Source organism: Saprolegnia parasitica (genome assembly GCF_000151545.1).
Source record: "Saprolegnia parasitica CBS 223.65 unplaced genomic scaffold supercont2.12, whole genome shotgun sequence".
Lineage (NCBI taxonomy): Eukaryota > Oomycota > Saprolegniomycetes > Saprolegniales > Saprolegniaceae > Saprolegnia > Saprolegnia parasitica.
In genome coordinates this window covers 43013-66814 of record NW_012156406.1, presented here as the reverse complement: position 1 = coordinate 66814, position 23802 = coordinate 43013, and the positions used below count along the sequence as shown (strand labels likewise).

The 23802-nt window shown below is 60.8% G+C and overlaps 12 protein-coding genes across 12 annotated transcripts; 7 read left to right on the top strand and 5 right to left on the bottom strand.

The window, feature by feature from the left end:
* Window positions 1-235: 235 nt before the first annotated feature.
* SPRG_04587 (hypothetical protein) lies at window positions 236-2340 on the bottom strand. The gene is made up of 5 exons (XM_012343000.1): window positions 1535-2340; window positions 1074-1482; window positions 681-1023; window positions 504-631; window positions 236-469 (listed from the first exon to the last, which is right to left on the bottom strand). The coding sequence occupies exons 1-5, from the start codon at window positions 2320-2322 to the stop codon at window positions 269-271; spliced, it is 1869 nt and encodes a 622-aa protein (XP_012198390.1). The 5' UTR covers window positions 2323-2340; the 3' UTR covers window positions 236-268.
* A 342-nt stretch (window positions 2341-2682) lies between these two features.
* SPRG_04586 (hypothetical protein) lies at window positions 2683-4315 on the top strand. Its single transcript, XM_012342999.1, has 2 exons — window positions 2683-3648; window positions 3696-4315. The coding sequence occupies exons 1-2, from the start codon at window positions 2726-2728 to the stop codon at window positions 4294-4296; spliced, it is 1524 nt and encodes a 507-aa protein (XP_012198389.1). The 5' UTR covers window positions 2683-2725; the 3' UTR covers window positions 4297-4315.
* A 78-nt stretch (window positions 4316-4393) lies between these two features.
* Window positions 4394-5291, top strand: SPRG_04585 (hypothetical protein). Its single transcript, XM_012342998.1, has 3 exons — window positions 4394-4903; window positions 4950-5068; window positions 5115-5291. The coding sequence occupies exons 1-3, from the start codon at window positions 4412-4414 to the stop codon at window positions 5176-5178; spliced, it is 675 nt and encodes a 224-aa protein (XP_012198388.1). The 5' UTR covers window positions 4394-4411; the 3' UTR covers window positions 5179-5291.
* Window positions 5292-5461: 170 nt separating this feature from the next.
* SPRG_04584 (hypothetical protein) lies at window positions 5462-6537 on the top strand. The gene has a single exon (XM_012342997.1). The coding sequence runs from the start codon at window positions 5505-5507 to the stop codon at window positions 6495-6497; it is 993 nt and encodes a 330-aa protein (XP_012198387.1). The 5' UTR covers window positions 5462-5504; the 3' UTR covers window positions 6498-6537.
* Window positions 6538-6609: 72 nt separating this feature from the next.
* On the top strand, window positions 6610-8267 carry SPRG_04583 (hypothetical protein; the record flags this gene model as incomplete). Its single annotated transcript, XM_012342996.1, has 10 exons — window positions 6610-6877; window positions 6931-7073; window positions 7118-7226; window positions 7271-7351; window positions 7398-7499; window positions 7545-7654; window positions 7702-7826; window positions 7875-8012; window positions 8063-8152; window positions 8201-8267. 10 exons carry the CDS (start codon window positions 6610-6612, stop codon window positions 8265-8267), a joined length of 1233 nt encoding a protein of 410 aa, XP_012198386.1.
* SPRG_04582 (hypothetical protein) lies at window positions 8170-9831 on the bottom strand. The gene is made up of 5 exons (XM_012342995.1): window positions 9471-9831; window positions 9123-9424; window positions 8680-9070; window positions 8562-8636; window positions 8170-8515 (listed from the first exon to the last, which is right to left on the bottom strand). The coding sequence occupies exons 1-5, from the start codon at window positions 9816-9818 to the stop codon at window positions 8270-8272; spliced, it is 1362 nt and encodes a 453-aa protein (XP_012198385.1). The 5' UTR covers window positions 9819-9831; the 3' UTR covers window positions 8170-8269.
* A 98-nt stretch (window positions 9832-9929) lies between these two features.
* SPRG_04581 (hypothetical protein) lies at window positions 9930-10568 on the top strand. Its single transcript, XM_012342994.1, has one exon. It carries the CDS (start codon window positions 9955-9957, stop codon window positions 10546-10548), a length of 594 nt encoding a protein of 197 aa, XP_012198384.1. The 5' UTR covers window positions 9930-9954; the 3' UTR covers window positions 10549-10568.
* Window positions 10516-11737, bottom strand: SPRG_04580 (hypothetical protein). Its single transcript, XM_012342993.1, has one exon. It carries the CDS (start codon window positions 11698-11700, stop codon window positions 10591-10593), a length of 1110 nt encoding a protein of 369 aa, XP_012198383.1. The 5' UTR covers window positions 11701-11737; the 3' UTR covers window positions 10516-10590.
* A 643-nt stretch (window positions 11738-12380) lies between these two features.
* SPRG_04579 (hypothetical protein) lies at window positions 12381-13654 on the bottom strand (the record flags this gene model as incomplete). The annotated part of the gene is made up of 7 exons (XM_012342992.1): window positions 13549-13654; window positions 13420-13504; window positions 13290-13375; window positions 12898-13244; window positions 12703-12850; window positions 12486-12652; window positions 12381-12429 (listed from the first exon to the last, which is right to left on the bottom strand). Exons 1-7 carry the CDS (start codon window positions 13618-13620, stop codon window positions 12381-12383), a joined length of 954 nt encoding a protein of 317 aa, XP_012198382.1. The 5' UTR covers window positions 13621-13654.
* Window positions 13655-13902: 248 nt separating this feature from the next.
* SPRG_04578 (hypothetical protein) lies at window positions 13903-15544 on the top strand (the record flags this gene model as incomplete). Its single annotated transcript, XM_012342991.1, has 8 exons — window positions 13903-14084; window positions 14132-14228; window positions 14274-14549; window positions 14592-14620; window positions 14669-14850; window positions 14899-15064; window positions 15111-15183; window positions 15215-15544. The coding sequence occupies 8 exons, from the start codon at window positions 13903-13905 to the stop codon at window positions 15542-15544; spliced, it is 1335 nt and encodes a 444-aa protein (XP_012198381.1).
* A 2-nt stretch (window positions 15545-15546) lies between these two features.
* Window positions 15547-21162, bottom strand: SPRG_04577 (hypothetical protein; the record flags this gene model as incomplete). The annotated part of the gene is made up of 7 exons (XM_012342990.1): window positions 15547-15842; window positions 15890-19054; window positions 19106-19251; window positions 19308-19591; window positions 19652-20090; window positions 20134-20844; window positions 20893-21162. 6 exons carry the CDS (start codon window positions 21160-21162, stop codon window positions 17041-17043), a joined length of 3864 nt encoding a protein of 1287 aa, XP_012198380.1. The 3' UTR covers window positions 15547-15842; window positions 15890-17040.
* Window positions 21163-22205: 1043 nt separating this feature from the next.
* SPRG_04576 (hypothetical protein) lies at window positions 22206-23467 on the top strand (the record flags this gene model as incomplete). Its single annotated transcript, XM_012342989.1, has 9 exons — window positions 22206-22313; window positions 22366-22561; window positions 22610-22692; window positions 22743-22886; window positions 22932-23010; window positions 23056-23117; window positions 23162-23230; window positions 23273-23339; window positions 23388-23467. 9 exons carry the CDS (start codon window positions 22206-22208, stop codon window positions 23465-23467), a joined length of 888 nt encoding a protein of 295 aa, XP_012198379.1.
* Window positions 23468-23802: the final 335 nt, after the last annotated feature.

Below are 23802 nucleotides of genomic sequence, written 5' to 3'. Positions count from 1 at the left end.
CGCCCGCCAGCGCAAGGCCTTCTTGCACGCGTCGCGCCACAAGCACGCGATGCGACGACCGCGCGGGCCCGGCGGCCGCTTCCTCACCAAGGAAGAGATCGCCGCGCTCGACCGCGAAGAAGCCGCCGCAGCAGCGCAGCAGGCCATGGATGGCAAGGAGAAGCTTGTTTAGGCACATGCTAGCGCTCGTAGGCAATAGGAATCGTAGGAATAGGCAGTAGTAGTTTGCAGACAACCCCCTTTTATATAAGTCTTATATGTATTACCCTTACAACCGACTTGCCATGCTCGCATTCGTCGTCTTGCGCACGTGCTGCATATCGGTCGCGCGCACAAAGAGCACATGGCAGAGCGTGAGCGCGCGGATGGTGTACCGCACAGGCTCGCCCGTTCGAATCTCGGCCTCGCCAAAGACGCTGCCGAGGTCCAGCGTGCAGGGCGTGCTGTCTCGACGTGGACCTTGCCCTTGCTACAACATGCATGTCATTGCGGCATCCAAACACTCTTGCGTACCAGAGGAAGTACACGGCGTGGGGCGCTTGGCCGCGGGTCATGATGACTTGGCCCTTGGTGTATTGCTTGGCGAGAATCAAAATGTTGGGGCCGCCGGCCGCGGCGAGCGCTTGGATCTCTACCCATTCGCCGATGCAGGCCTCGACCACAAGAAACACGTCTCGCACCATCAAAGATCGGGTGGCGGGACGGCCAGAGGATCGGAAGCAGCGGCGGCGAGAGCGCGACCGTCGAGTTGCGCTTGTACGACATAGACGTCACGTCGACGCTCTTGATCGAGTACTTGTAGTTGATCATGAGCCCATATGCGTTCTCAAACCCGGCGCTCGAGAGGTCGGCGTCGAAATTGAGCCGCTCGACTTGCGCGCCGTTCTGCAGATGAAAGTTGGCGACCGGGTCGACAATGCGCAAGTTCGGGCCATCGTCGCCTTCGCCCACGGGGCACGCCTCGCGCTCGAAGAGAATATAGTTGAGACAGAGCCGCGTGAGCACGTCTTTGGCCAGCTCTTTCTACATCGTCCAAACTCAACAATCGTAGCAGCAGCATATGGACGTCATACAAAGATGCTAGCGTGGGGCTTGGTGTGCCACTCGTTCGCGTCGAGTTGCTTGCGGAGCCACTTGGAGGCCGAGAGCGCGTTGACCCCAAACACTTCTTGGAGCACTTGAAAGTTCTCGGGCGTAAACCACAAGAGCTGGTGGCTCTGCTTCTTGATCGGGTTGGCTGTCACTTGGTGGCTAAACCAGCTGCGGAACGACGGGACCGGCGACAAGGTCGCAAACGTGTGCACGCTCGGGTACGTGCGCGCGACGCGCGTGATGGTGAGGAAGAGCAAGTGGCTCGCGAGGTTCAAGCCGCGAAGACCCAAGTGCGTGTTGGAAATCGAGTAAAAGATCGCGTGCGTCGGCGTCGTCACGGGCGGCCCCGTCGCAGGCGACAAAATTCTGTCAATGTTGCTCGAGAGCTCCCTAGACAATAATGACGTCGATGAATCAAGAAGAACCAAGGAAAAGTACGTACGTAGTGACAATCGTCTCAAGAAAGACGAGCGGCTGGTGCGGCAAGTTGGAGTGAAACATGCCGTAGCAGCGCCGGTTGGGGCCCGACAAGCGCTGCTCGAGGTCTTCCCAGTTGCGCATGCGGTGCACGCGCTCCTTCTGGAGCACGACCGCAATCGTTTCGGCGTTCTCGGATCTCAAATCGATGCTCCGAAAGTGCACGCCCGACTGCGTCGCAAAGAGATCGCGCAAAAGCAAGTCGAGGTACATTAGCGCGTTCACCTCGTGCGTCGGCAAGATGCGATGGTACTTCTTGAGACCGAGCGAGAGGTCCGAGCGCAGCTGCAGCAGGAACGCATAGCCGTTCGGAACAGACCCGAGAAGGATGCAAAAGTGCTCGGGCACAGGCACGAGTCCGTGCTTGACGTGCTTGTATGTGTCGAGGTCCGTCGGTGGGTTGAAGCCGAGCGCGGCCGCGAGCACCTGGAACACGAGGTGCGCCCGCAGCAGGGATGGCAGCGACCGCACGAGCAGCGACATGTCTTGGCTGCCGAGGTCCACAGCGAGCGCGAGCAGCATGTCGAGCTTCTGCTCGTCTGTAAACGCGCTGTACGAAGCAATGACGCTCGCCGCAAAGTCGCGTCGCCGCTTGTACTCCCAGACAAAGCCCGCGTCGTGGTGCTGGTCCGTGTCCTCAACCGCGGCCTTGACGTCGGCGACGAAGGCCTGCCGGTCGAACGGGACCTTGGTCTTGGCCACGGGCGCTACCGCCGGCTTCCGATGGGCTTCGAACCACGCCGGCCCGAACATGCAAAAGTTGGATCGCCAAAGCTCGCGCAATGGATTCGAGGTTGGCATACAAACATCAAGCTTTGAACGAAAAGAGTTTGACCAACGACGTTTAAACCGTTGCGTAAACAACGTTAAAGCTACTTTTTGCGTCAACACGATCGACAGCACGGTGCTGTGCAGGATGCGACGAGCTCATTCGATGGCGACAGTCGTTCAACCTCCTCGTATCAGATACTGCCGTTGGAATAGAAGCTGCCTTCACTGCCCTTGCATACAGTAGGCCAGTACCGGCCGCAAGCAATATCGTTTAACGTGCTTTGGGCATGCCATGGAGACGTTAAATCCCACCGTGGGTTTTAGTTTACCGGATCCGGATAACAAGCCGCGAGCGGTCCCATTGTTTGCAGGACCAGCAGCAGCGATGGCCGAGCGATCGACGATCCACTTTGGCGCGCTCTCTGCGAGCAGCATCGTCGGCGCAGGCTCTAGCTCCGTTCAGGCCGGTATCCGTGCGGGTAACATCAACACGGGCAACTCGGGTGAGAAGGAGGTGCTTGAGCTCTCGGAGACGAGTCGACTGGCCCAGGAGAAGCATGCGGAGCAGCTTCGGCGGCTCGAGACGGAGCGCCGCGCGCGCTTGATTCAAGTGCCGACGCGCACGGAAGAAGTGATCCAGCAGCTGCGTAGCCTCGGTGAGCCCATCACATTGTTCGGCGAGAAGCCCGAAGATCGCCGGGCACGTCTTCGCGACCTTCTGGGTGCCCTCCAGCTCGCGGGCGACGTCGACACGATCGTCGCGGCGCAGGCTAAAGCGAACGCTGCTGCCTCCCAGCAAGTCGGGTACGAGAAGGAAAAGAAGGTTGCGATCGAAGACCAGCTTTTCTACGTGCCGCTCAAGACGAATGACCTCAAGGTCGCCCGCCACGCCATGTTCAAGCACTCGATGGTGAGCACGAGCGCGCGGCTCCAGCAAGAGCGCGCGCAAATGGAAGGAACGGTCTTTGATGCCGACAAGCACGCGGCACAGCTGTACCGCGAGGCGCAAGAGACGAGCCTGAACGCGAGTCAGCTCGCGGACGTTCGGCCGCTCTCGCATGTCAAGTATTCACCCGACGCGAGTCTCTTGGCGACAGGGTCGTGGAGCTCGAACGTCAAGATCTGGGATAGCAAGTCGTGCGACCTCGTGCACACGTTGACGGGTCACACGGATCGCATCACGGGCCTCGCCTGGCACCCGGCGTCGACGACGGAAAGTCCGATCTTGGCCTCGGGCGCGGCCGATGGCACGGCCAAGATCTGGAAAGGCAACGCGCTGGCCATGACGCTCAAGGGGCACCAGAACCGGTACACAACTCCATATTCACTTGGATTTTTCAAAGCTTGGGGACTAGGCTGGGCCAAATCGCGTTTCATCCGCTCGGCTCGTACCTCGCGACAACGAGTTTCGACCACTCGTGGCGGCTCTGGGACATTGAGCGGGGCACAGAGCTCCTCTTCCAGGAAGGCCACTACCGCGAAGTCTATGCGATCGCGGCGCAGCCCGACGGCGCGCTCATGGCGACAGGGGACCTCAATGGCCTCGGCCGCATCTGGGACATTCGGTCGGGGAAAGCGATCTTGCCGCTCCAGGGCCACGCCAAGCAGATCGTGTCCATGAGCTGGCACCCCAACGGCCACGTGCTCGCGACGGGCAGTGACGACCACACGATCCGCGTCTGGGATCTTCGCAAGCGCCAAAACATCTACGTCGTGCCGGCCCACGATGCGATGGTGTCCACTGTGTGCTACTCGTCGTCGGGCGAGGTGCTCGCGTCGGCGTCGTTTGATGGGTCCATGAAGCTGTGGCGGTCGCGCAACTGGACCTGCCTTGCCGTGCTGAAAGGCCATGACGGCAAGGTCATGTCGCTCGACATGGCGCCAGACGAGACGCACTACGTCTCGGCGGGCTGGGACCGCACCTTCAAGACCTGGGCGCCGGCCCGCGAGTGCTAATGTAATCAATCCTGCTTCTCACAAATGATCGCGTTTGGCGCACGGCCATTGGCGGAGTTTTGGTGCATTTTGATTGGTTAAAAAGAGTTGTGTTTAGCGACCAACTATTTACAAGATGCCAACGCCGGATCGCCGCGAGGACGGCCGACTGGTCCAAGAGATCCGACCGCTCGCCTGCGAGCAAGGCCTGCTCAACCGCGCCGATGGCTCTGCGCGCTTCAACCATGGCACGACGTCGGTGCTGGCGTCCGTCTCGGGCCCCGCGGCGGCCAAGCTGCGGCGCCAGGAGAAGGCGACGGGCGCGACCCTCGAAGTGACGTTCAAGGCGGAGAAGGGCGCGCCGTCTGCGCGCGACAAGGAGTACGAGATGATTCTGCGCGAGACGTTCGAGCCCATCATCGTGCTCGAGAACTTTCCCCGTGCCGTCGTTAGCATCACGGTGCAGGTCGTCGAGGACGACGGCGCACTTCTCGCCGTGGCCATCAACGCAGTCAACCTCGCGCTCATCGACGCCGGCGTGCCCATGCGCAGCATTGTTGGCGCGATCACGTGCTCGATCCTAGAAGACGGCCAGCTGTGCTTGGACCCGTCGCGCTCCGAGGGCGAGGTCGGCGACCGCCTCTGAACGTACCTCGACGCTAACCTTCATGTAGACGGCGGCAGCCACGGTCACAACGGCGTGTTGCGGCAACAACGACGGCATCTTGACCTCGATGACGTCCGGCGTGCTATCGGAAGAGCAGTACTTTGCCTGCTCGGAGATCTGCCGACGGTACATCTTGCCATCGCCAGGCAATCGTACTCATCTCTGCGTGTAGAGCCATCGATAGCGTCCTCGCCTTTGTGCGTATTTCCCAGGAGAGCAAATTCAACAAAGCCTAACCTACAATTCGACTCGTGTCTTCTTCCTCTGCTCCGTCGTCGTCTTGCCCCAGTACCCTTCCCGTCCACGCAAGCAATCTACGAGCAATATATCCAAGCATGCATGATCCTACATGTAGCATTCGTGTGCGCCCGCTCTTTTGCCTGCTCCAAGATTGCGATCAAATTAGGCGTATGCCGATGTACAAAGAGATTTTGCCGAAATTAATGGTGTAATTCGGCACATGATAAGATATTGGGTGGCATTTGCCACTTGGGGAGAAAGCCGGAAAGCGAAGGTTTTGCCCACACCAGCCATGGGTTTAATTTCGGTCGACTGAAGCAGCATGGACGCGCCGCCGCCGCCGACCAAGCCCAAGGGCGGCCGCCCGCGCGATGGCGTCTGGGCCGACTTTGACGAGTCGACGGGCAAGCCGCGGTCCTGCATCTGCACGTGGTGCCGGACCGAGATGAAGTCGGAGCCGAAGCGCATGATCCACCACCTCGCGTCGAAATGCAAGGAGATTGACCTCGCCGGGCGCAACAAGTACCTCCTTCGCTGGAACGAGATGATGTCGGCGGGCCACGACGACGACTCGGGCGTCCCGCGCAAGGTGCAGAAGATCTCCAACAAGAAGCGCAAGATCCTCATATCGGGCGGCGGCTTCAATAGCTCGTACCTCAAGTACGTCGTTGCGCTCACGGGCAAAGCACGGCCGCGCATCTGCTTCTTGCCCACAGCAGCCGGCGACAATCAAGACAAGATCGTCCAGTTCTACGAAGACTGCGCGGCCTTGAATGTCGAGCCGCATGTGCAATTGAGCTTCCTCAGCAGCGCCAAGCAAGCGCGCGACTGGGACGAAGTTCTCCTCTCCATGGACGCGATTGTGTGCTCTAGTGGCAACACGGTCAACCAGCAAGCGATCTGGAAAGCCCATGGCCTCGATGAGATTCTCAAGCAAGCTTGGGACAAAGGTATTATTCTCTGCGGCTCTGGTGCTGGCGCGCTCTGCTGGTTCGAGGAAGGCACGACCGACTCGCGCCCCAAGCGACTCTCGACGGTCAAGTGTCTCGGGTTCCTTCCGGGCAGCCACTGCCCGCACTACGACTCGGAGCCGCACCGGCGACCGCTGTACCAAAAGCTCATTTCGACCGGGGAGCTCAAGCCCGGGTACGCCTGCGACGACGACGCGGGTATTTACTTTGAAGACGCCGAGCCGATCCGCGCCGTCACTGCACGCGCCGACGCCAAGGTCTACTACGTGAGCATGGTCGCTGGCCAAGTCCAGGAGCAGCTCCTTCCGACGCATTCGATTGACAGCAACAGCTGCACTGTCTAACGCGCGTCTGTCAATTATGTACATTTTTCATGCATCCAGAAAAAGGCCAGCAAGCACCAATGTAGCACTACTAGTTAGTGTAGAGTCGAACAACATGCAACAACGTCCGAGCATGCTCTCGACCTCCGACTACCTCGACGAGGAGGAGCTCTGGACGGCCATGTTCGCCGACGAGTCGCTGCCTGCATCGCACCCGTCGCCGCCGCATCTCGCCCATCGGCTTGCATCCGACGCATGCAAGGATGAAGACCCGTCGCTGTGGCTTCAAGTCATGCAAGTGGCCGACCTCGGCGCCTCGTCGTCGCCATTTCCACCGCATCCAGCATCGGACTCGATGTTCACGGGACCACTCACCCTTCCGATGCATCCGTCCGGCGGCAGTACACCCCGTGTGGCCCAGCCATGGCTCTATCGAATCAATCTGATTGCGTAGGTCTCTCCAAGCCCGCGATTCGCCACGATGGCCTCCTCGTCGTCGGCTCGGAGGCGAGTCCGAATGACTCGTTTGCGACCGAGCACGGGCTCTTCCTCTCCAACTTTCGGTCCCCTGACAATGGGTTTGTGCCGTTGCGCCACGTACATACACGTGCTTTGCATGTTCGTGCACCGATTTCGTGTAGGCGGTCCGTGACCTGCAGTGGGTCGAGCCCCACGCGATCGTCCTCGCGGTTGGCAAGGACCTCCAAGTACTGCGCGTCGGCACCACCGCCGCCGAGTGCCATCTCGAAGGTGCATCCTAGGCTCGAGACCACTGTTCTTGATTGACGTCCTAGCACCCATCACGATGACGCACTCGAATCTGATCCGCGAGCTCGCCGTGTGCCCCGCCCACCCGCGACAGGTTCTCTCGGGCGGTACGTCGCCTCTCTCCACGTGGAAGGAGACGCAGCGAACTCGTAGGCTTTGACGAGACGGTGTGCATGACGGACCTCGACCGCGCGGACGTTGTCCTCAAATTTGACGCGCGCGACGTCGTGAGCAGCCTGCGCTGGATCCCTGACGGTTGGGCCATCCTCTCCAGCATCATTTCGTCATTCCATCGACTAGGCACCGCGCACCGCGTGAGCTGGACGACGGACGGCGGCGCGTTTAGCATGGCCGACATTCGCGTCAAGTCGGCGTCGGGGCAGCTCAACGTGGCGTCGCCCTCGCTCTTTGTACCGTGCCGATGTCGTCCACGTTCTTAGTGTTATATCTGACCTAGCGCTTTGAGGTCACGGGGGGTCTCTACGCCCACGAGTATGTGTCCGAGCACGACGTGGTCTTGGCGTACGAAAAGGGGCACCTCGCCTTCCTCGACATTCGCAAACTGCCCGCGCACAACGCCTGGTACGCCACCCAAGGCGCCTCTTTTCTTTACAAGGGGTGCTTGCGTAGCCACCTCATGGTGCACTCGCCACTCTGCACGGTGGGCGAAGTGCGCAAGTCGCTCTGCGGTGACGTGGCACTGTTTGGTCTCGGCGGCTTTGCGATCGCCGACCTCTCGCGGGCATCCTGCTCGACCCGCTGCGCCTTGTAGGACACGGCTTGTACCCTTGCTCCTCGATGTTCACGCCTTCACCTAGCGAGTTTTACCCCGTGTTCATGGACCCGACGCGCAAGACAAGCGGGGACTTTGCCATCGACAACGTCACCTTGCTCGCCGTGAGCGACAGGTATCAACTCGTAATATGTCGAGTTACGACGATTATACATCTGCGTAGCGCGGGCCTCGTCTCCGTGTACGACATGCAGACGCTCCGGGGGGTCGACGACACGTTTGCGCTCTGAGTCTACTTGCGCAGCACGGCGCGGAAGAGCGTCGCGACCGAGCTCTCGGTGCCGCCGCCGCTTAAGAACGCGTCGGCGTGCAATGCAGCGAAACGTTGAAGCTCTTTGATGTGGCTATCGTTGGTTGCCGCCGTCGCGCCTACGCAGACGTGGTGGCGAGTGGAAGGGGGTGGTGCGTGTGTACCGGCCTGGGACTCGTACTTGGCGGTGACTTGACCTTCGACGATGGCATGGAACCACTCGTGCTCCTATTACCGTCGCTTGTCGAGCCATCGGTCATTTCGTGTCGAGTACCTTGCTGCGCGTCGATGTGGTGCGGCCGAGATGGGATGTGGCAAGAAACATCTTGAGCGTCGGCGCTTGCAGCGTCTATCGGATGTGGTTGAGGTTGCGATCCAGTTTGTCGTAAGACCTGGAGAAAGATGTGGCGCGTCGATCGCGTCAGGTCGGCGACGCCGCTCAAAACGCGCTGGAGACAGTTTTCGATCTGGTCGGTGACGCTAAGGAGCATCTCGAGGAGTCGCAACGTCGACACGCACGTCTCCTTGGCGTCGTCGTCGTCCGGCTTGCATTTGCCAGAGTCGTACACGCGCTTCCAGAACTTGAGGATCATGTCGATGGCTTGGAGGATGCCGTGGTTGGCGACGCGCGCGCCTTTCGCCTTGGGCGCCTTGGACGCGTTCAAGAGCGCGTAGACGCGGGCGTGCTGCAGCCAGTGGCGGTTTGTTGCCGCATACCGCGACTCGCAGATAAGCATGTCCCGGCGCAAGATGTAGACAAAGAACTGCAGCACGATGAGCGTCCTACGCGCCATCACATTCTCTCGCATTCCTGCAAGATGCAACGAGAACGCACCGATCCCAGACCTCGTTCATCGTCTTGGTCGCCGCCGTCTCAAGGAGCGACGCCATGATCTCCCAGCGGTCGGGGTACTCGAGCGACGTATTGCAGAGCGACGCTTGGTCAAAGATAAAGGTCAAGGACGCGCAGATCTCGACTGCGCGGTCGTACGACGGCGTCGATTCCTCAATGACCTCGAGGCACTGGGAAAACGTCATGGCCGTCGGGTACTCCTTGCCGAGCGCGACGAGCGACCGCAGCGCTGCATGCGCGATCTCTGGGTTTCTCGTCTTGAGGGACGTGTTGAGGTCAAAGACCTATGCTTGTCATGAGGCGTGGCCATAGCGATGAGAAAGGACGGACAAGTGAGTTGTTCATGCGTGACTTGACGGTCGACGACGGCGTATAGGGCTTTTGGTCGTTGTCGAGGCGTGGCCGCTGGGGCGTCACAATGCTGACGGCGTCGTCGTCATCGTCGTCTTCCTCGATGCTAATGACACCACTGGCATCGATGCGCGTGGCGGGTGGCGGGCGTGGCGGCGGCGTCGAGAGGTCCACCGAGGACAAGGACGCTCGCTTGGCGCGGGACGACGGCGAGAAGAACGCGTCGATCGTCGGCTGCGATCCATCCTGCGACGACCGTGGAGAGAAGAAGGCGGCAATCGTCGGCTGCGTCTTGACGTCGTCGGGCTTGCGCTTCCGGCCTGACATGCTGCTGCCAATGTGAAAATGTGAATTTGTGAAAAATGAAAAAACGAAAAAAAGGATTTTGAGTTTCGTTTCGTTTGGTGCACAGGAATTCTGTATGCGAGTCCAAAATCTTCAAATCTCGCAACCGCTGCAAGCCATGGATTACACAGCGCTGGCCGCGACCGAGTCAAACCCGGTCAAGACGCGATCAACTGGGTGCCTGAACGTGGCGACCGGCGTCACGACCGTGCTCCAGCAGCGCGGCAAGACGCTCTTCCACATCGGCTTCCACGACGGCCAGCGGCTCTGCCTCCATCCCGAGGAAGCGTGGTGCTTGGCCCACCGCGGGGTCCTCGACGTAACGACGGTGGACAGCACGACGGCCCTGCCGCTGCGCGACGTCTGCGCGCACCTTGAGAAGCACACGCCCCGCGCATGCCGAGAGGCCTACTGCTTTCTGCGCGACCGCAAGTTTTACCCCATGCGCCACGAGAGGACTACGCCGCCGCCAATCTCAACGGCCGACGCCATCCAAATCGCATACGATGTCTACGCCGGCAAGAAGATGACGCCATGGCCGCTCTTCCGCGTCGCCGTGTTTGCGTGGGACGCGGCAATGCCACATGCGATGGCGCTTCGCGAGGCCATGGGCGACGACGACGTGCCATGGAAGCTCCTCGTGGTCGACGACGAAGGCAGCGTCTTGAGCTACGAGATAGACGGTCGTCGTGGCCAAGCGCACGTGTATTAATAAGTTATGGTCGCGACACGGACAAAAAACGCGCCAACGCGTTTACGACTCCTTGTTGAAGTAGCACGTCAGGAACGTCTGCGGGTCCAAGACGAACTCGTCCGACGGCGCTTCGTCCTCAAAGAGAATGAGGTCCGTCGAGTCGTGGCCGAAGTCAAAGGCCGCGTCGCAGTGGTAGATGGGCAGAAACTGGTTCTTCTTCGTCATCGAGACGGGCGACGACGCCGCCGAGCCCTCGGGCACCGTTTCGTCCTTCAGGCTCATTTCCGACGTCGACGACGACGAGAACCAGTCCTCGTCTGTGCCGGGCATCGCATCGGCGCTCACGGGCGAGAGACGCTCGAGGCTCGGGTCGAAGTCTGTCTTGACCTTGGTCTCGGGAAAGTCGACGACCATCGGCGCATCAAACGCGACCATGCCCCGCGAGACCGTCACGGGCCGCCGAGGTGGCAGCATCGGCGACGGCACCCCGTTCGTGTTGACCGCAACACTAATGTCGACACTCACATTGCGCGCGCGGGCGTCGGCCGTCGCCGTGCTCGACCGGAGGCACGGCGGCTTGAGGGCCTCCATGTTGATCTTCAATTCAGCGTCCTTGCGCTCGCGCAGGAGCTTGCGCGAGTAGTGGCTGTCCTCGAAGCTGTACTTTCGCTTCTTCATGCTTGCCGACGTCGCCTTGCGGTCGTGGTCCATGCCAAACGGCGACGCAAAGTCACGGTCCTTGCCTTTCGCCTCTTCCTTGGCGAGCTTTTGGTAGTACTTTTGGGCGTGCGTGCGGATCTGCACGACGCTGCGCGTCTTGATGAGCGTCGCAATCTTCTTCCACGCGCGGTATGGAAAGCACTCGAGACCCTTTAGGAAAAGCTTGTGCTCGGCGTCCGTCCAGCGGCCCGTGTTGGGCTTGCAGTCGCGCGGGATGTCCGTGTCGCTGTCGCCGTCGTCTTCCGGCGACGATTCACCGCTCAGCGTGTTGTGGAATGCAGCCGCTTCCGCAGCCTCGCGCCGCGCAAGGCTGGCTGTCATGCCAGGCGAGGTCGGCGATCCGACGCCCTCCATGCGCTCGGCCTTGAGGCGCTCGAGGCGAAGCGGGGCAGCGACGATACTGTCGTCCGTCAGCAGGGACATCATGGGCGTCGACGGGGCAGAGCTCATGACGATGACGATGTTTCCTCGACGCGGCTCGATCGATTGTGATGGACCGATCGGCGTGACCGCAGGGTCGTTTCATGGGCTAACACGCGTGCCCCTTCCTTTTCATCTTGATTGGGAACTACTCTGGTCTAGAAACACGCCAATTCGATATTTCAAACCATGGAACGATGCACCGCGATGTGCGCGCGCCCATTGGTCCGCTGTCGCCTTCAATCGCGACGCTGATTGGCTTCGTGTCCGAAACCGACGCGCCTTCGGCAGGCTGCATACAAACACCAAGTGGCGCCGGCAAGATTCGCAATTAAAAAGAAAGGTCATAGAAAGGCCAAGCGATTTAATTAGAAAGGCGACGAATGAATTTTCGAACCGGCGGAGATCAGCCATTATATTGAATATTGCATATTGTGGCCTGTGCCAGAGCGCGCTGATGTTGCCATAATATAAAACATCCATCTTGCCCTTGCATGTGATCAAAACACGTTGGTCCTGCGATGGCAGCGTGTGCAGCTGCAAGGCAAGAGAAGAGTCCTCTCCATGGCGTCTCGCGACATCCATGGAAGAGAACGAGAAGGTAGCCATCGACGACGCTATCATCCTTCAGCTGCAACCAGAATATCGAAGCCGATCCGGATACTCAAACTCTGCCATGCTCCCGTGTTCGATATTTTAGCGGTCGTCGATTATTGCTGCGGCTCGATTTGCGCAATGTCCCAAGGCCCTTGGATCTCGCTAGTGCGAAGACGACGAGGATGAGCATGTGATACAGTCGAGATAGAGGCGCGTACTTCTTGTACTCTTGGGCGTGCATGAGCCAGAGCGGGCACACGAACGTGATGAAGCCCGCCGTGATGAAGACGACGACCGACACGAGCGGCGAAATGGGCCACATCAAAAGCAGCGCGGTGCCAAAGAGCACGAGCGCCAACGACAAGTGCATGTGCTCGGACGTCTTCTACGCGCATGTCCAATATCCACGTATATATATATACCAACTAATTGTACCTTGATGCTGTGCTGGACGATCGGGCAGATTGCAAACACTTCGATCGCGAAGAGCACAAACGAAAACACTTGTTCGTTCGAGTGCAAGAGCGACGCGAGCAGCACGGACGTAAAGATGGCGGCGTTGAGCGAAATGGTGCCAGTGTACCTAGTCGTCCGTGAATATATATTGAGATAGTCGACAGGTTGCAATACTTGAACGTCGTGCCATTGATGTACGTGTAGTCGTGCGAGATGAGGTGGATGCCCGTGAGCGAGATCGAGAGCGCCCAGATCGTGTCGGCAGCATACGACTCGGTGAGCGTCCGCAGCACGGGCGAGAGGATCGAGAGCGTCGCCGTGAAGAGAAGACACTCTTTTGTGACTTGCAGCACATCTAATATTGCATATTGGGCCCAATATGCAAGTAGTCGAAGAGACGGACCAATCTCCGTGTCGCCACACGACCGCAGCGCCGCGTAGCCCATGAGCGCGACGATCACGTCGACGCCTGCGAGGAGGTGCCACGACCACACGCCTTTGCTCGAGTTGACAAAGATGGCCTACGAGAGCAGCGTAACCCTCCTCTCGTACATGCATCGTCGTACGAAAAAGATGAGCACGAGACTCATCTGCTGCGTGAGCGCGGCCGACGACTTGGTCATGCCCCAGTAGTCGTACTCGCGCACGTTTTCTAGAGCATGCTGCGTGGTAGGTAGATGAGCAGTATGGTTGTACCGTTGGTGCGGAGCTGCTCGAGGAAGGACGAGTCCACGTACCAGTCCTCGTACGGCTGCTCTTCCCAGAGGATCTTGCGCCAGACCTACGCTGGGGCATGAGGCGAGGCTCATGGAGCGATGCGAGTACCTTCTTCTCGCTCGTCGGCGCGCGCCCACACACGTGGCACTCGTCCTTGCGGTCTAGCAGTCTCGACGCCATCGTTGCTATCTCTCGTCCTCGCCGCCCAATCCGATCACGCTGTAGAGCTCCGGCCAATCACAGACGCGTATTTCACATGGACCAATCCGTGACAAGCATATCTTCCTTGCCCTCCACCTCGAGCGCGCTGTCGCTGGCGCAGAAGCTCTAGCTCGTACCTACCTGGCTCATGCCGACAATGCACAGCACCTGTTCGAACAAGCCGCCTGCATAGCATGCTGGCAAAGCACATGCACGGTCGCATGCACTGTCGGAAACGCTCCCGACAACCGCCGAGACGCGATGTGCAATCCGGTCCATGGCGTCGAGGCAGAGCTTGCCAAGGTCCGCGCCGAGGGTGACTGGGTGCTCATCAAGATCGAGATGGAGAAAAAGGCTATGGAGGCCACGATGGCGGCGCTTGCGGAGGCGCAGGATGAGATGAAGCGACTGCGCGCAGCCAAGAGCGCGAGCCGCGCCAAACCGTACACGCCCGGCACTCGCCGACCTCATGTACTACGTGTACTAATAGCGACCACCCGCGGCAGCGCAAGCAGCTAGCCGATCACGAGCAGCGCCTCCACGTCGCGCTTCAAGCCAAGCGCCAGCACATTGCGACCCTTCGCCTCGTACGCCACTCACGACTGACGTTGATGGCCAGCGCCTTGTACTAGGCGGTTGACGAGGCGCGGCGCACCAAGCTCGACGCTGCGGCCGCGCTAGCAGCCGAAGAAGCGTGCGCCAGCGACTGGGAGTCCAAGATCAAACGCGCGGCCGCTGATCTCGAGACGGCGCTGTCGAACGACGCAAGAGTCGCCGACGAGATCAAGCGCCTGCAAGCGGAGATCGATGCCAATGAGTCGGCCTTCCTTGCGCAAAAGCAGCAGCTTGCCGCCGAGCTCCAGCAGCCGCTCATCGAACGCACGCACAAGGCGTACCGCGCCCACAAGGTACATTCCCGCATCTGCATGTCGACTAGTACGCTCTTCTAGTTGGAGTATCGCAAGAAGAGCAACCTCTCGTACCGTGTGCATCGATCGACACCGTTTGAACCACAGCAAGCTGCTAGGTGGCTCAAGAAGATCGACTTGGTCAAGCGCACCGAGTCCCTCGAGCGCAAGAAAGAGCTCCTCGACTATGCTCTGAGCGCTACGCAAGCACCCAACGTCGCCGCGCTCCTCACGACGTTCTTGGCGCAGGAAGCCAAGAAGAACGCGGTCGCGACGGCGCTCGCGGGCCGCGCCTCCCGCCGTCCGTGCCCATCTCTCCATCGTACCTCACCTGCGAGATGGGTGGTAGACGCCCAAGTGCTAGCGACCATGGCCGACGTCGAGGCCGAGCTCGCCAAGCTGCAACTCGCCGAAGTCCACGCCAACCCGTTTCGCGCCGACCTCGTTGCGGCGCTCGAGGCGTCGCGGGACCGCGCGAACGTCGTCGCCGCCGAGAGCGCTACTGTCGCGTCCACGTATACAAACTGCCTCAATCTCTTATCTTCACCGACGTTTGCAAAGGCTCACGCAGCTCGAGTCGCCAATCGCTGCGCTCTACGAGCTGGCGTTCGAGACGTTGCCAACCGAGATGATGGTGCATCGTGTGCAAGCGACCGTCGGAAGAGTCAATCGTGTGGTCGGCCCCGCATCTGCTTCCAAGTCTTCTCGCGCGTGTCGAAGCGCGTGTCTCGGAGCAAGTGCTCTCGTGCGTCGCCACGGCGTGCCAAGGCGTGGCCGACAGCAGCACTTGGCCGTCGCTGCCGCTCGTGGCGCGCTTCCTCGAGCTGCGGGGCGCCACTCGTCATCCTGCGACACCACCACCGGTGGTGCCACCGTCCATCATGACGCATGGAAACTCATCCAAGGACACCGCCGACGACGACGACAAGTGGCCCGTTCACTCGAAAGCGCTCCTCGCCGCACTCCACGCCAAGCACGACGCAGCAAAGCAATAAGACGCCATAAGACGCAGCAAATACAACAACAAGAAGAACGACGTCGGGTTGTCTACTTGCATACATACGGGTCGCACTACAGGGCGCGCCAGATTCGTCGCCGCTTGGCCTTGGCCGGCGCGCTCAGCGGCGCAAAGACGTCGCTCGGGAGGTCGGGAAAGCCGTCAAGGCGCGCCCACGGGTCCATCTTGCGCTTGTTGGCCATCGGAAGCGGCCGCGCGCCGTAGACGCTCTTGGGAAAAATCACAAACACGCGTCGCTGGAGCGCCGGCGGCAGGCGCAAGCCCCGCACAATGTCCTACGCATTTATATATGTATGTATAGGAGAGAGGAGGAGGCAGGTACCGAGGTCTCCATGTCGGCAAAGACGGTCGACGGGATGAGCGGGATGAGGTCCAAGATCCACGAAAAGAGCGGGAGGCCCGTGTCCGTACACACGAGCGGCGTCTCGAGGAGAGTCACGAGCACCTTGATGATGCCGTTGCGGTACGGCAGCGTGTAGTTGGTCACGGACGCGGCAATGCTCACGAGCTGGAGCCGCAGCGCGAGCTTGCGCCGGAGCGCCGCGCGCACCGCCGTGTCGGCCGGGTCGGCTTGGAACGCAGCGCGGAGCCCCTCGAGCTGCTTGAGGACGGACCGCAAGAAGCGCGCGTACATGGTTGCCGGCGTCAACGGCGCCGTGAGCACGCGGCGAAGAAAGGTGGCGACCGCCGAGGTCGAAAACGCGCTCAAAAACTCGTCCGACGTGGTCGGCGCGAGGCAGTCAAACTCGAGCTGTTCGCAGACGCGCGAGACGACGGCCCCGAGGACGCTGGCCGTGATCTGCGCCGATGGAATGCAGGTGACGCACGACGCGAGCAAGTGCGCGGTGGCCACGTCACTCGTTTCGCGCTGGGCGAGCGCGAGCTCGGTCGCCGAGGCCGGGCCAGGGACCTCCGGCGCGTAAAAGGCGGGGCGGGCGCAGCGCACAAAGAGTTTGTGGGCCACGAGAATGCCAATCTTGTCGCTGGACGAGAGCGTCGACGACGCCAAGTGCGATTCGTCCAATGACGGCGGAGGCAGCGCCAGCAGCGGCGCATAATCGCTGCGAACGTCAACGACGCGCGTGTCAACGAGCCGAGGCAAGGTCGGTTTCTTCGCACGCTTGACAGCCTTGGCGTGCTGCCGCACCATTTGGACTTCGAGGTAGGCCGAGCCGCCGCGGTGCACGAGCCACTTGTCCATGGACTCAAAAATCGCCTCGGCTTTGAGCAGCTGGATTCGGTTCATGGCGAGCTCGGCCGGCGTGTTGAGCGGCCGGCTGAGGTGCTTGAGAAGCACGTTGAGCATCCAGACGTTGTCCGGCTCCTTGCCCGCGTTGGCAATGTAGCGCTCGCGAAGCTCCTTGTCGGCAAAGAGGCTCTCGCGCACGAGCATGTCGTTCGTGCAGTGGAAGAGGATGAGGCTCGCGAGGTTGCCGCGTTCGTCGCGCGGCTTGAGCGTCTGCCCGTCCGTCGTCAGCTGGTACGACATTTGGCAAAACAGCAATAGCAATGGAAACCAGACAGTCGATGGCACCATGCTCCGCAGAAAGCGCCAATGGTACTTGAGCATCGGGTCGTCGATCTGCGCCATCGTCTTGGCGTCAATTTGCGTGTACTGCGGCGGCGCGTCGCCGAGCAAATGGAAGGCCAGTGCCATCGAGAGCAGCTGGTTCGGGAGCGACCGCGCCTCGGTGGTTTTGGCATTCTTCTTCGGAAAGCCCGGCACAAGCACAAACCGAAGGACTTGGGGTAGCTCGAGGATGCCGTGGAGGACGAGCGACTGCAGAAAGAGCTTGAGACCGTACTGCGCCTTGTCGAGCCGGCCCTTGAGGTTGCACGCGTACGCTTCCTTCCCGCTCGACTCGCCGCGCGAGAGGAACGGGTGCTTGGTCTTGCCTTTTGCGTCGGCTTTTCAAGACCGTTAAAGCCGAGAACGACTTCGCGGTGGAGCCAGGCGAGGAGCGTGTCACGAATGAGCTTGCGGTCGCCTTCGTCTTGCGCGTCAATAAAGTCACGCAAGACGCGCACGCACCGGTGCAGATGCTGGGGCACGAGAAAGTGGATTTGCCGAATCGAGTTGGACGTCGTACTCGCCTTCTTGGCCGCCGTCGCATGCAAGAGCGCGAGCCACTTGTCCATGACTTCGGTGAGGAGCGCGCGGAACACAAAGATGCGCTGCTGCGACGTCGACGGGTTGTGCGCGAGGAGCGCGTTCACGGCCTCTTCGACGCCACTGTCCCGGCACGCCATCTCGCTCGCGTCCACGGCGCCCATGAGGTGCGTGAAGCTGCGGGCGACCACCGGGCTCGGCTCGTCGGACGGACTCAGCCCCGCAAAGATCTTGGCGAGGACGGCCGCGAGGTCCGGGCCCATCGTGTCCTTGTCCTTCGGAAATGCGCATTTGTGGTTGACGCCTTCGAGCGAGAGGTCCTTGCTCGGGTCCGTCTTGAGCTTGTCTTCCTTGAGGATCGCGAAGAACGCTTTCGTGAGCACTTCGGGCGGTGACCGCGCGTCGAGCGCTTTCAGCGCCTTGTCCAGCGCCTTCGAGTTGCTTTGGTAGATGCGCGCGATGAACATCGCGATCGTCTGCACCTTGTCGTCCGGGTCAAAGCCGTGGCGACGAAACGCGTGGCACCGGTACTCGTACGCTTGGATGAGCGCGAGAAGGTCCTGCGACGCGTAAAACGTCATTTGGTGCCGGTCCAGAAGCGGCATGAGCACGGCTTTCACCATGTACACGGGCGCGTGCCGCACAAAGTGGATGACGACCTCGAGGAGGCTCAGCACGTCAATGAGCTCGAAGAGCACGAGCAGTAGGCGCAGCGTAAACTCGACATTGCAGAGCTCCGAGAGCGCGAAAAAGCCCGCATCGTCGACGGCGTACACGCGCGCAAGGAGCCACTGCGTCAGCCGCGTCTTGTCGTGCGCCGAGAGCCGCTTGATGGCCGAGTAGAGCTCGACGACCTTGGTCATGACCTCAAACTCGGTGCTCTGCGCCGTCGAAAACACGGCCATGCAGAGACCCATCGCCCGCTCCAGTGTGCGCGACCGCTGTAGCTCGTCGGGCACGACGCCGACGAGCTCCATCCACAAGCTGAGCGTGTCCGTGTCGGTCTCGCCTTGAATGTCGCCGCGAAGCTGCAATGGCAGCGCCCCGAACGGCGCCGGGCCGCGCGGGAACTGCCATAGGTACAGCCGCAGCCGGTCGTGCAGCGGCACGGCGGCAATGTCCTTGAACCCGCCCTTGTTCGGCCCATACTCAAAGTAGTACGAGAGCGACAGAAGCGACGACGCACCGGTCGTCCGGTCAAGAAACTGGTCCATCGCAAGCACAAACGCGTCGGTAAAGAAGAGCCGGCGACGAATCAAGAGCGAAAAGAGGTCCAGGAGCGACGCCAGCTCGGCGTTCTGCGTCGGCACATACGTCTTGAGAAAGTTCGTCAACGGCTCTTGCAAGAACGACGCGTGCTCGCGCGACGACAAGTCTCTACACGCCAACGCCATATCAAAAGTGCTGTCCGCGGAACGAAATCCATACCGCGCACAGAGCGCGTGGTTGTGCGTCTCGAGAAGGTACACGACCGACACAAACTTGTACTCTTGCGGTCGGTAGATCGAGACGGCCCACTCGCACACGGCGTGGATCGCATGGACATCGACGGTCACAGGCTCGTCTTGAAAGATCTATGCCATTCGATGCGCCAAATGGATATATATATACCACCAGGCACATGGAATACCTGTGCGTACACGTCGTCGGCTTCGAGCTTGGTTTTGCCGCCATGAAACTCGTCGAGAAGCTCAAAGATCTCGACGTCGTGGCGCTGCTTCTTGTCGCCCAGCGCGTCCTTGTGGCGCTTGCGGGTAATCACCGCATGGAACTCCTTGACGCGGGCGATGCGGGCAGTGACCTCGTCGAGCTTGGCGCGGCACTGCGCCAAGCACGCCGCGATGGCTTCGTCCGAGTAGATGGTCCGGTCAAAGAACCGATCTGTGAGCACAAATGCCGGCCACACTTGGAGCACTACACCACGGATGCATCAGCAATATCGGAGATGCCGACACTATGGAGAGGAAGGCGCACCGTCGTCCCGAACGTGAATGAGGTGGTCCGTCGCGTACAGCAAGACGTCGCGGAGGAGATGGCACATGCCGCACACGAGCGACTCGGCGTAGAGACTCCTCGAGGTGGTTCCGTCGTCGTCGCCCACGAGCAGCTGCAAATGCTGCAAGACAATCTTGACGAGCAATTTCACGCACAACGGGTGCTCGAGCATGTCGGGCAGAAGCGTGTGCAGTGTCTGCAGCAGCTGCACCATGACTGGGAGCGGCAACGGCAGCTCGGGCGTCGACGCGCCGGCCTTGGGCTCCAAGCACTTTTGAAAGAGCGCGAGGAGGCCTTGGAGGTACCGATTCCGGTCCAGCAAATGCAATTGGAACTGGTACGACGAGAGCTGGAGGAGGTACACGGTCTTCTCGAGTGCCGAGATCGTTGGCACGGGCGGGAGTGCGGCGGCGACGGGCTTGGCGGCGACTTTTTACCTTCACCGATTTGGCCGGCGCGACCAGCGGTGGCGTCGACGGCTTCTTCTGCTTGCTGCTGACGGCATTGAGAAGCGGCGGCTCGTCGTAGCTCTGGCGGGCACTCGCGACAAGGCACTGGAGGAGCTGGCCCGTCCACTCGTACGCGCGGCGCTGGTACCGTTTCGAGTGGAAGAACCAGTCGCCGCTGCGATGGTCCGTGTCGCGCCGAAGGCTGTGCAGCTCCTGGTACACGACGTTGGCTTGAATGTACCACGTGGCCTCGGGGAACCCGCAGTTGTACTTGGCGACCGTGTCCAGGATCGGGCACTTGGCGTCCTCCGTCGGGTGCCACGACTCGTGGGCGATGCCGCCGTACGTCTGCACCATATCGGCGAGCGTAAACTTGCCGCGCGCGAGGTCCAGCATCCACATGTGGTGCGCGCCCGGCTCGGCGAACCGCCGCACTTGCTTGTACACGAAGTCGATAAAGTTGTTGGGCGACGGCGCCGGCGACTTGGTCAGCGGCAAGGTCGCGACGTGCGAGAGGCGGTCAAAGAGCGGGATCTGCTCGCTGAAGAACGCATATTGCTTGTGCCAATTGCCTGGCATCGGTCCGAGGCCGCGCGCGGTCTGGGCGACGTACGCCGCCCGCCGCTTCGCAAAGTGGTGGTACTGCTCCTCGGGGTGCGTCGGGTGCGTCTGGAAGATGCCCGGCATCCCTAATTTGGCCGTCGTATTTGGGTTCTTGGCGTCCTAGATATTCTGTAAGGCGAGTGCGATGGAAGAGACGACGACGTGCACCTTGAGAAAGCGCGGGTCCAGACCAAAGACGGAGAGCGCGTACCGGAGCGACGTCGTGTCCTCGGACGGGCCCTGGAAGCTGTTCATTTCGAGGAGCTCTTGTCGCTTTTGCAAGCGCTGATTTTGTGTCGATAAAAAGGCCGGCCGCGTCGCGCTTGGGCGGCGCTGGACCGCCGTCGCATGGGCCACATGCCGCGACGACGAGTGCGACCGGCTGTTCTCGCGATGCTCGCCATCAGGCCGGGCCGACACGGGGGGCGGACCGGGCATCATGGGTCCTCGAGGTCCACCGCTGCGGCGTAAATAAGAAAGGGTGTTCGGTACGGTTCGGCGTACCGTGGTGGCGCCGCGCCGTTCGGCGGCGGTACGTAGTTCTGTGGTCTGCCAGAGTAGGCTGGGTGGCCATGGGCCACGGGCTTCTTGGTGCCATTCGGTCCCAACCCTGCGGAGCTACCCCCTACAAGCCGCTCGCAGCATGAGGTGCCACCCGTCGATCATCGCGCAACCGCACCCGGCGGGCCATGGCGCGGGGAGTGGCGCAGGGGTTCAGGCTGCTCCATGTTCACTGTGGCGCTTCCTCTTCCTGGTACGTCGATGGTAGCGCTTCTGATGGACGTCGCCTCCGTGGCCGCGATCGTCGTCCTCCGGCCGCTTCGGACGAAACCAAAAACCAGCAAATTCACGCCCTATATTATTCCGCCTGGCCAATCGCACTTCTTATTGGTGGAATTTTACATGAATTTCACCAATGGCAAGCCAGCATCGAACGCTGCCGGCGTGCGACGGACACTACATGGGTTGCTCGTCAAGGTCGCCGGCTCCTGTCGCCACAGCCTAAATAGCCATCGGCGCAGCGAGTGTCCGCGCGGCTGGCGCTCGCGGCTCCAATCTTATCGCATTGCACATGTCAATCTTGCCGCTAGCGAGCTCACATCCTTACATCAACACGCACGAGGTTGGCCACAAGCGCCTCCGCATCGGCGTACGCTAGCCATAGCGTCGCATCGCCATGGCGTTGCTGCTATGCGCGACTGTGCATAGGTCCTACCACCGTAGCAGCCATGGCCTCCGATGCGCATGGAGCTGACGGTCTTCCCCGCCGCCCGCCGGTGTTGCCGAGCGCAGTCACCTGGTGGACGACGTACTAGTACATGTACAGGCAATACCCATGGGGCATCGACAGTGGTGCGTCGGCCAACTAGTAGCTACGGCGTCGCGCGATCTTTCGGCGCCGTCCCACTTGCGTTTTGTATGTGGCTGGCTTGTCCGGATACGAAGGTGGCCACGGCGTGTCGCAGTGGAAGCTTGGAAGCATGGAGGACGCGCCGGTGTTTCGCCCGACGCCAAGTGAGTTTGCGTCCTTCCCGCGCTACATTCGCACGGTCGTCGAGCCGCAGTGCCAAGCCATTGGCCTCTGCAAGGTACACGATGAATGCAGCACGTGCTATCGATGCGTATGCGGGCGACTGGTAGATCGTGCCACCGGCCGCGTGGGTCGCGCGCGCGTCCGGCTACGACGACGTTGCGTTCGACATCCACACGCCGCTGAGCCAGCACGTCGCGGGCAAGAAAGGCGTCTTCAACGTCGACCTCGTCGAGCGCAAGAGCATGACTCTCGATGCTTTTAAAGCGCTGGCGGCCGCCAAGGATACCATCGCGCATCTTCTCGGTGCAGGCTATCGCGACGATGCATAGAGTCGCTCACTTGGCTGCGTAGACGACGACGACGCCATCGAGCGGACCTTCTGGAAAGGCCTGCGTCCGACAATGGAGCCACCTGTCTACGGCGCCGACCTCGTGGTACAGCCATCGACTCGGCGCCCGCAACGGACGCTTTTGTGACTCGGTAGGGCTCGCTCTTCCAAGACGACGCGAAAAGCAACCCATGGAACGTCAACAACCTGGACACGATCCTGCGCAGCGTGGACCTGCCCGGCGTTACGCAGGCGATGCTGTACTTTGGCATGTGGCGCGCGATGTTTGCGCTCCACACGGTGCGACGGAATAGCCCTTTTGTAGCATCTGCATGGTGCGTCTAGGAAGACATGGATCTGTACAGTATCAACTTTCTGCACACGGGACGGCCCAAGTTTTGGTATGGCATTCCGCCGCAGTCGGGTACGACGATGCTTGATGCCAACGACCACATGAACCACGTCGTAGCGGCCAAGTTGGAACGCGTCGCGCAGAGCTTGTTTCCGGAGAAGGACATGACGTGCCATCAAGTCTTCTGAACACCGCATTGAACCAGCGACGATAGTTGATGTAGTTTCTGCGCCACAAGACGTCGCTGATCGCGCCGTCCAAGCTGCGCGAGCACAGCGTTCCGTTCGTCAAGGTGCGTCGGCGGCACCAGCGACGCGGGTTGACATGGAACCAGGTGGTCCAGCGGCCCGGTGAGTTTGTGATTACGTTCCCAGGCAGCTACCACCAAGGCTTCAATATGGGTCCGCCGTCCGATGCCGCTTCGCTACGACTGGCGCTCGTTATATTAGGTTATAACATTGCCGAGTCGGTCAACTTTGCGACGCTGCGCTGGGTTGGCCTCGGTCGCGCGGCCAAGGTATGCCGTTGACGCATCAGATCGGAGTTCTAAGAGGCGGCAGCTGTGCCACTGCGTGCCTGGCCAAGTTCGCATCGACCTGGATGCCTTCGTACACAACATCTTTTCGTCACCGGGCAGCGACCGCCTCGATGCGGACGCGTGGGTGCTCCACTGCAGCTGCGGCGTCTACGCGAGCAGCGCCGACGACTTTTCCGAGCACGATACCGTCAGTACACCGTGGCGTGGTTCATTCTTCGGTGCGTAGCAGCCGTCATTCGAGTGCTCCAAGTGCAAAGTGTGGGCTCACCTCGCGTGCGAGCATCCAACCTTGCCTGTAGTCCACTCGAGACTCCTTGGCGGGACGC

Excerpts from the sequence above, each read along its gene's own strand:
- SPRG_04587 (XM_012343000.1), bottom strand. The coding sequence starts at position 2,322 with ATGTTCGGGCCGGCGTGGTTCGAAGCCCATCGGAAGCCGGCGGTAGCG. Across the intron at positions 1,483-1,534 it reads CTTGAGACGATTGTCACTAC|GGAGCTCTCGAGCAACATTG; the intron begins GTACGTACTTTT and ends ATTATTGTCTAG. Across the intron at positions 632-680 it reads CCGCCACCCGATCTTTGATG|AGATCCAAGCGCTCGCCGCG; the intron begins GTGCGAGACGTG and ends GCGAATGGGTAG.
- SPRG_04586 (XM_012342999.1), top strand. The coding sequence starts at position 2,726 with ATGGCCGAGCGATCGACGATCCACTTTGGCGCGCTCTCTGCGAGCAGC. Across the intron at positions 3,649-3,695 it reads CTCAAGGGGCACCAGAACCG|GCTGGGCCAAATCGCGTTTC; the intron begins GTACACAACTCC and ends CTTGGGGACTAG.
- SPRG_04585 (XM_012342998.1), top strand. The coding sequence starts at position 4,412 with ATGCCAACGCCGGATCGCCGCGAGGACGGCCGACTGGTCCAAGAGATC. Across the intron at positions 4,904-4,949 it reads CGTCGCGCTCCGAGGGCGAG|ACGGCGGCAGCCACGGTCAC; the intron begins GTCGGCGACCGC and ends ACCTTCATGTAG. Across the intron at positions 5,069-5,114 it reads TGCTCGGAGATCTGCCGACG|AGCCATCGATAGCGTCCTCG; the intron begins GTACATCTTGCC and ends CTCTGCGTGTAG.
- SPRG_04584 (XM_012342997.1), top strand. The coding sequence starts at position 5,505 with ATGGACGCGCCGCCGCCGCCGACCAAGCCCAAGGGCGGCCGCCCGCGC.
- SPRG_04582 (XM_012342995.1), bottom strand. The coding sequence starts at position 9,818 with ATGTCAGGCCGGAAGCGCAAGCCCGACGACGTCAAGACGCAGCCGACG. Across the intron at positions 8,637-8,679 it reads CGCGCCACATCTTTCTCCAG|ACGCTGCAAGCGCCGACGCT; the intron begins GTCTTACGACAA and ends CACATCCGATAG. Across the intron at positions 8,516-8,561 it reads CCACATCGACGCGCAGCAAG|GAGCACGAGTGGTTCCATGC; the intron begins GTACTCGACACG and ends CGACGGTAATAG.
- SPRG_04581 (XM_012342994.1), top strand. The coding sequence starts at position 9,955 with ATGGATTACACAGCGCTGGCCGCGACCGAGTCAAACCCGGTCAAGACG.
- SPRG_04580 (XM_012342993.1), bottom strand. The coding sequence starts at position 11,700 with ATGAGCTCTGCCCCGTCGACGCCCATGATGTCCCTGCTGACGGACGAC.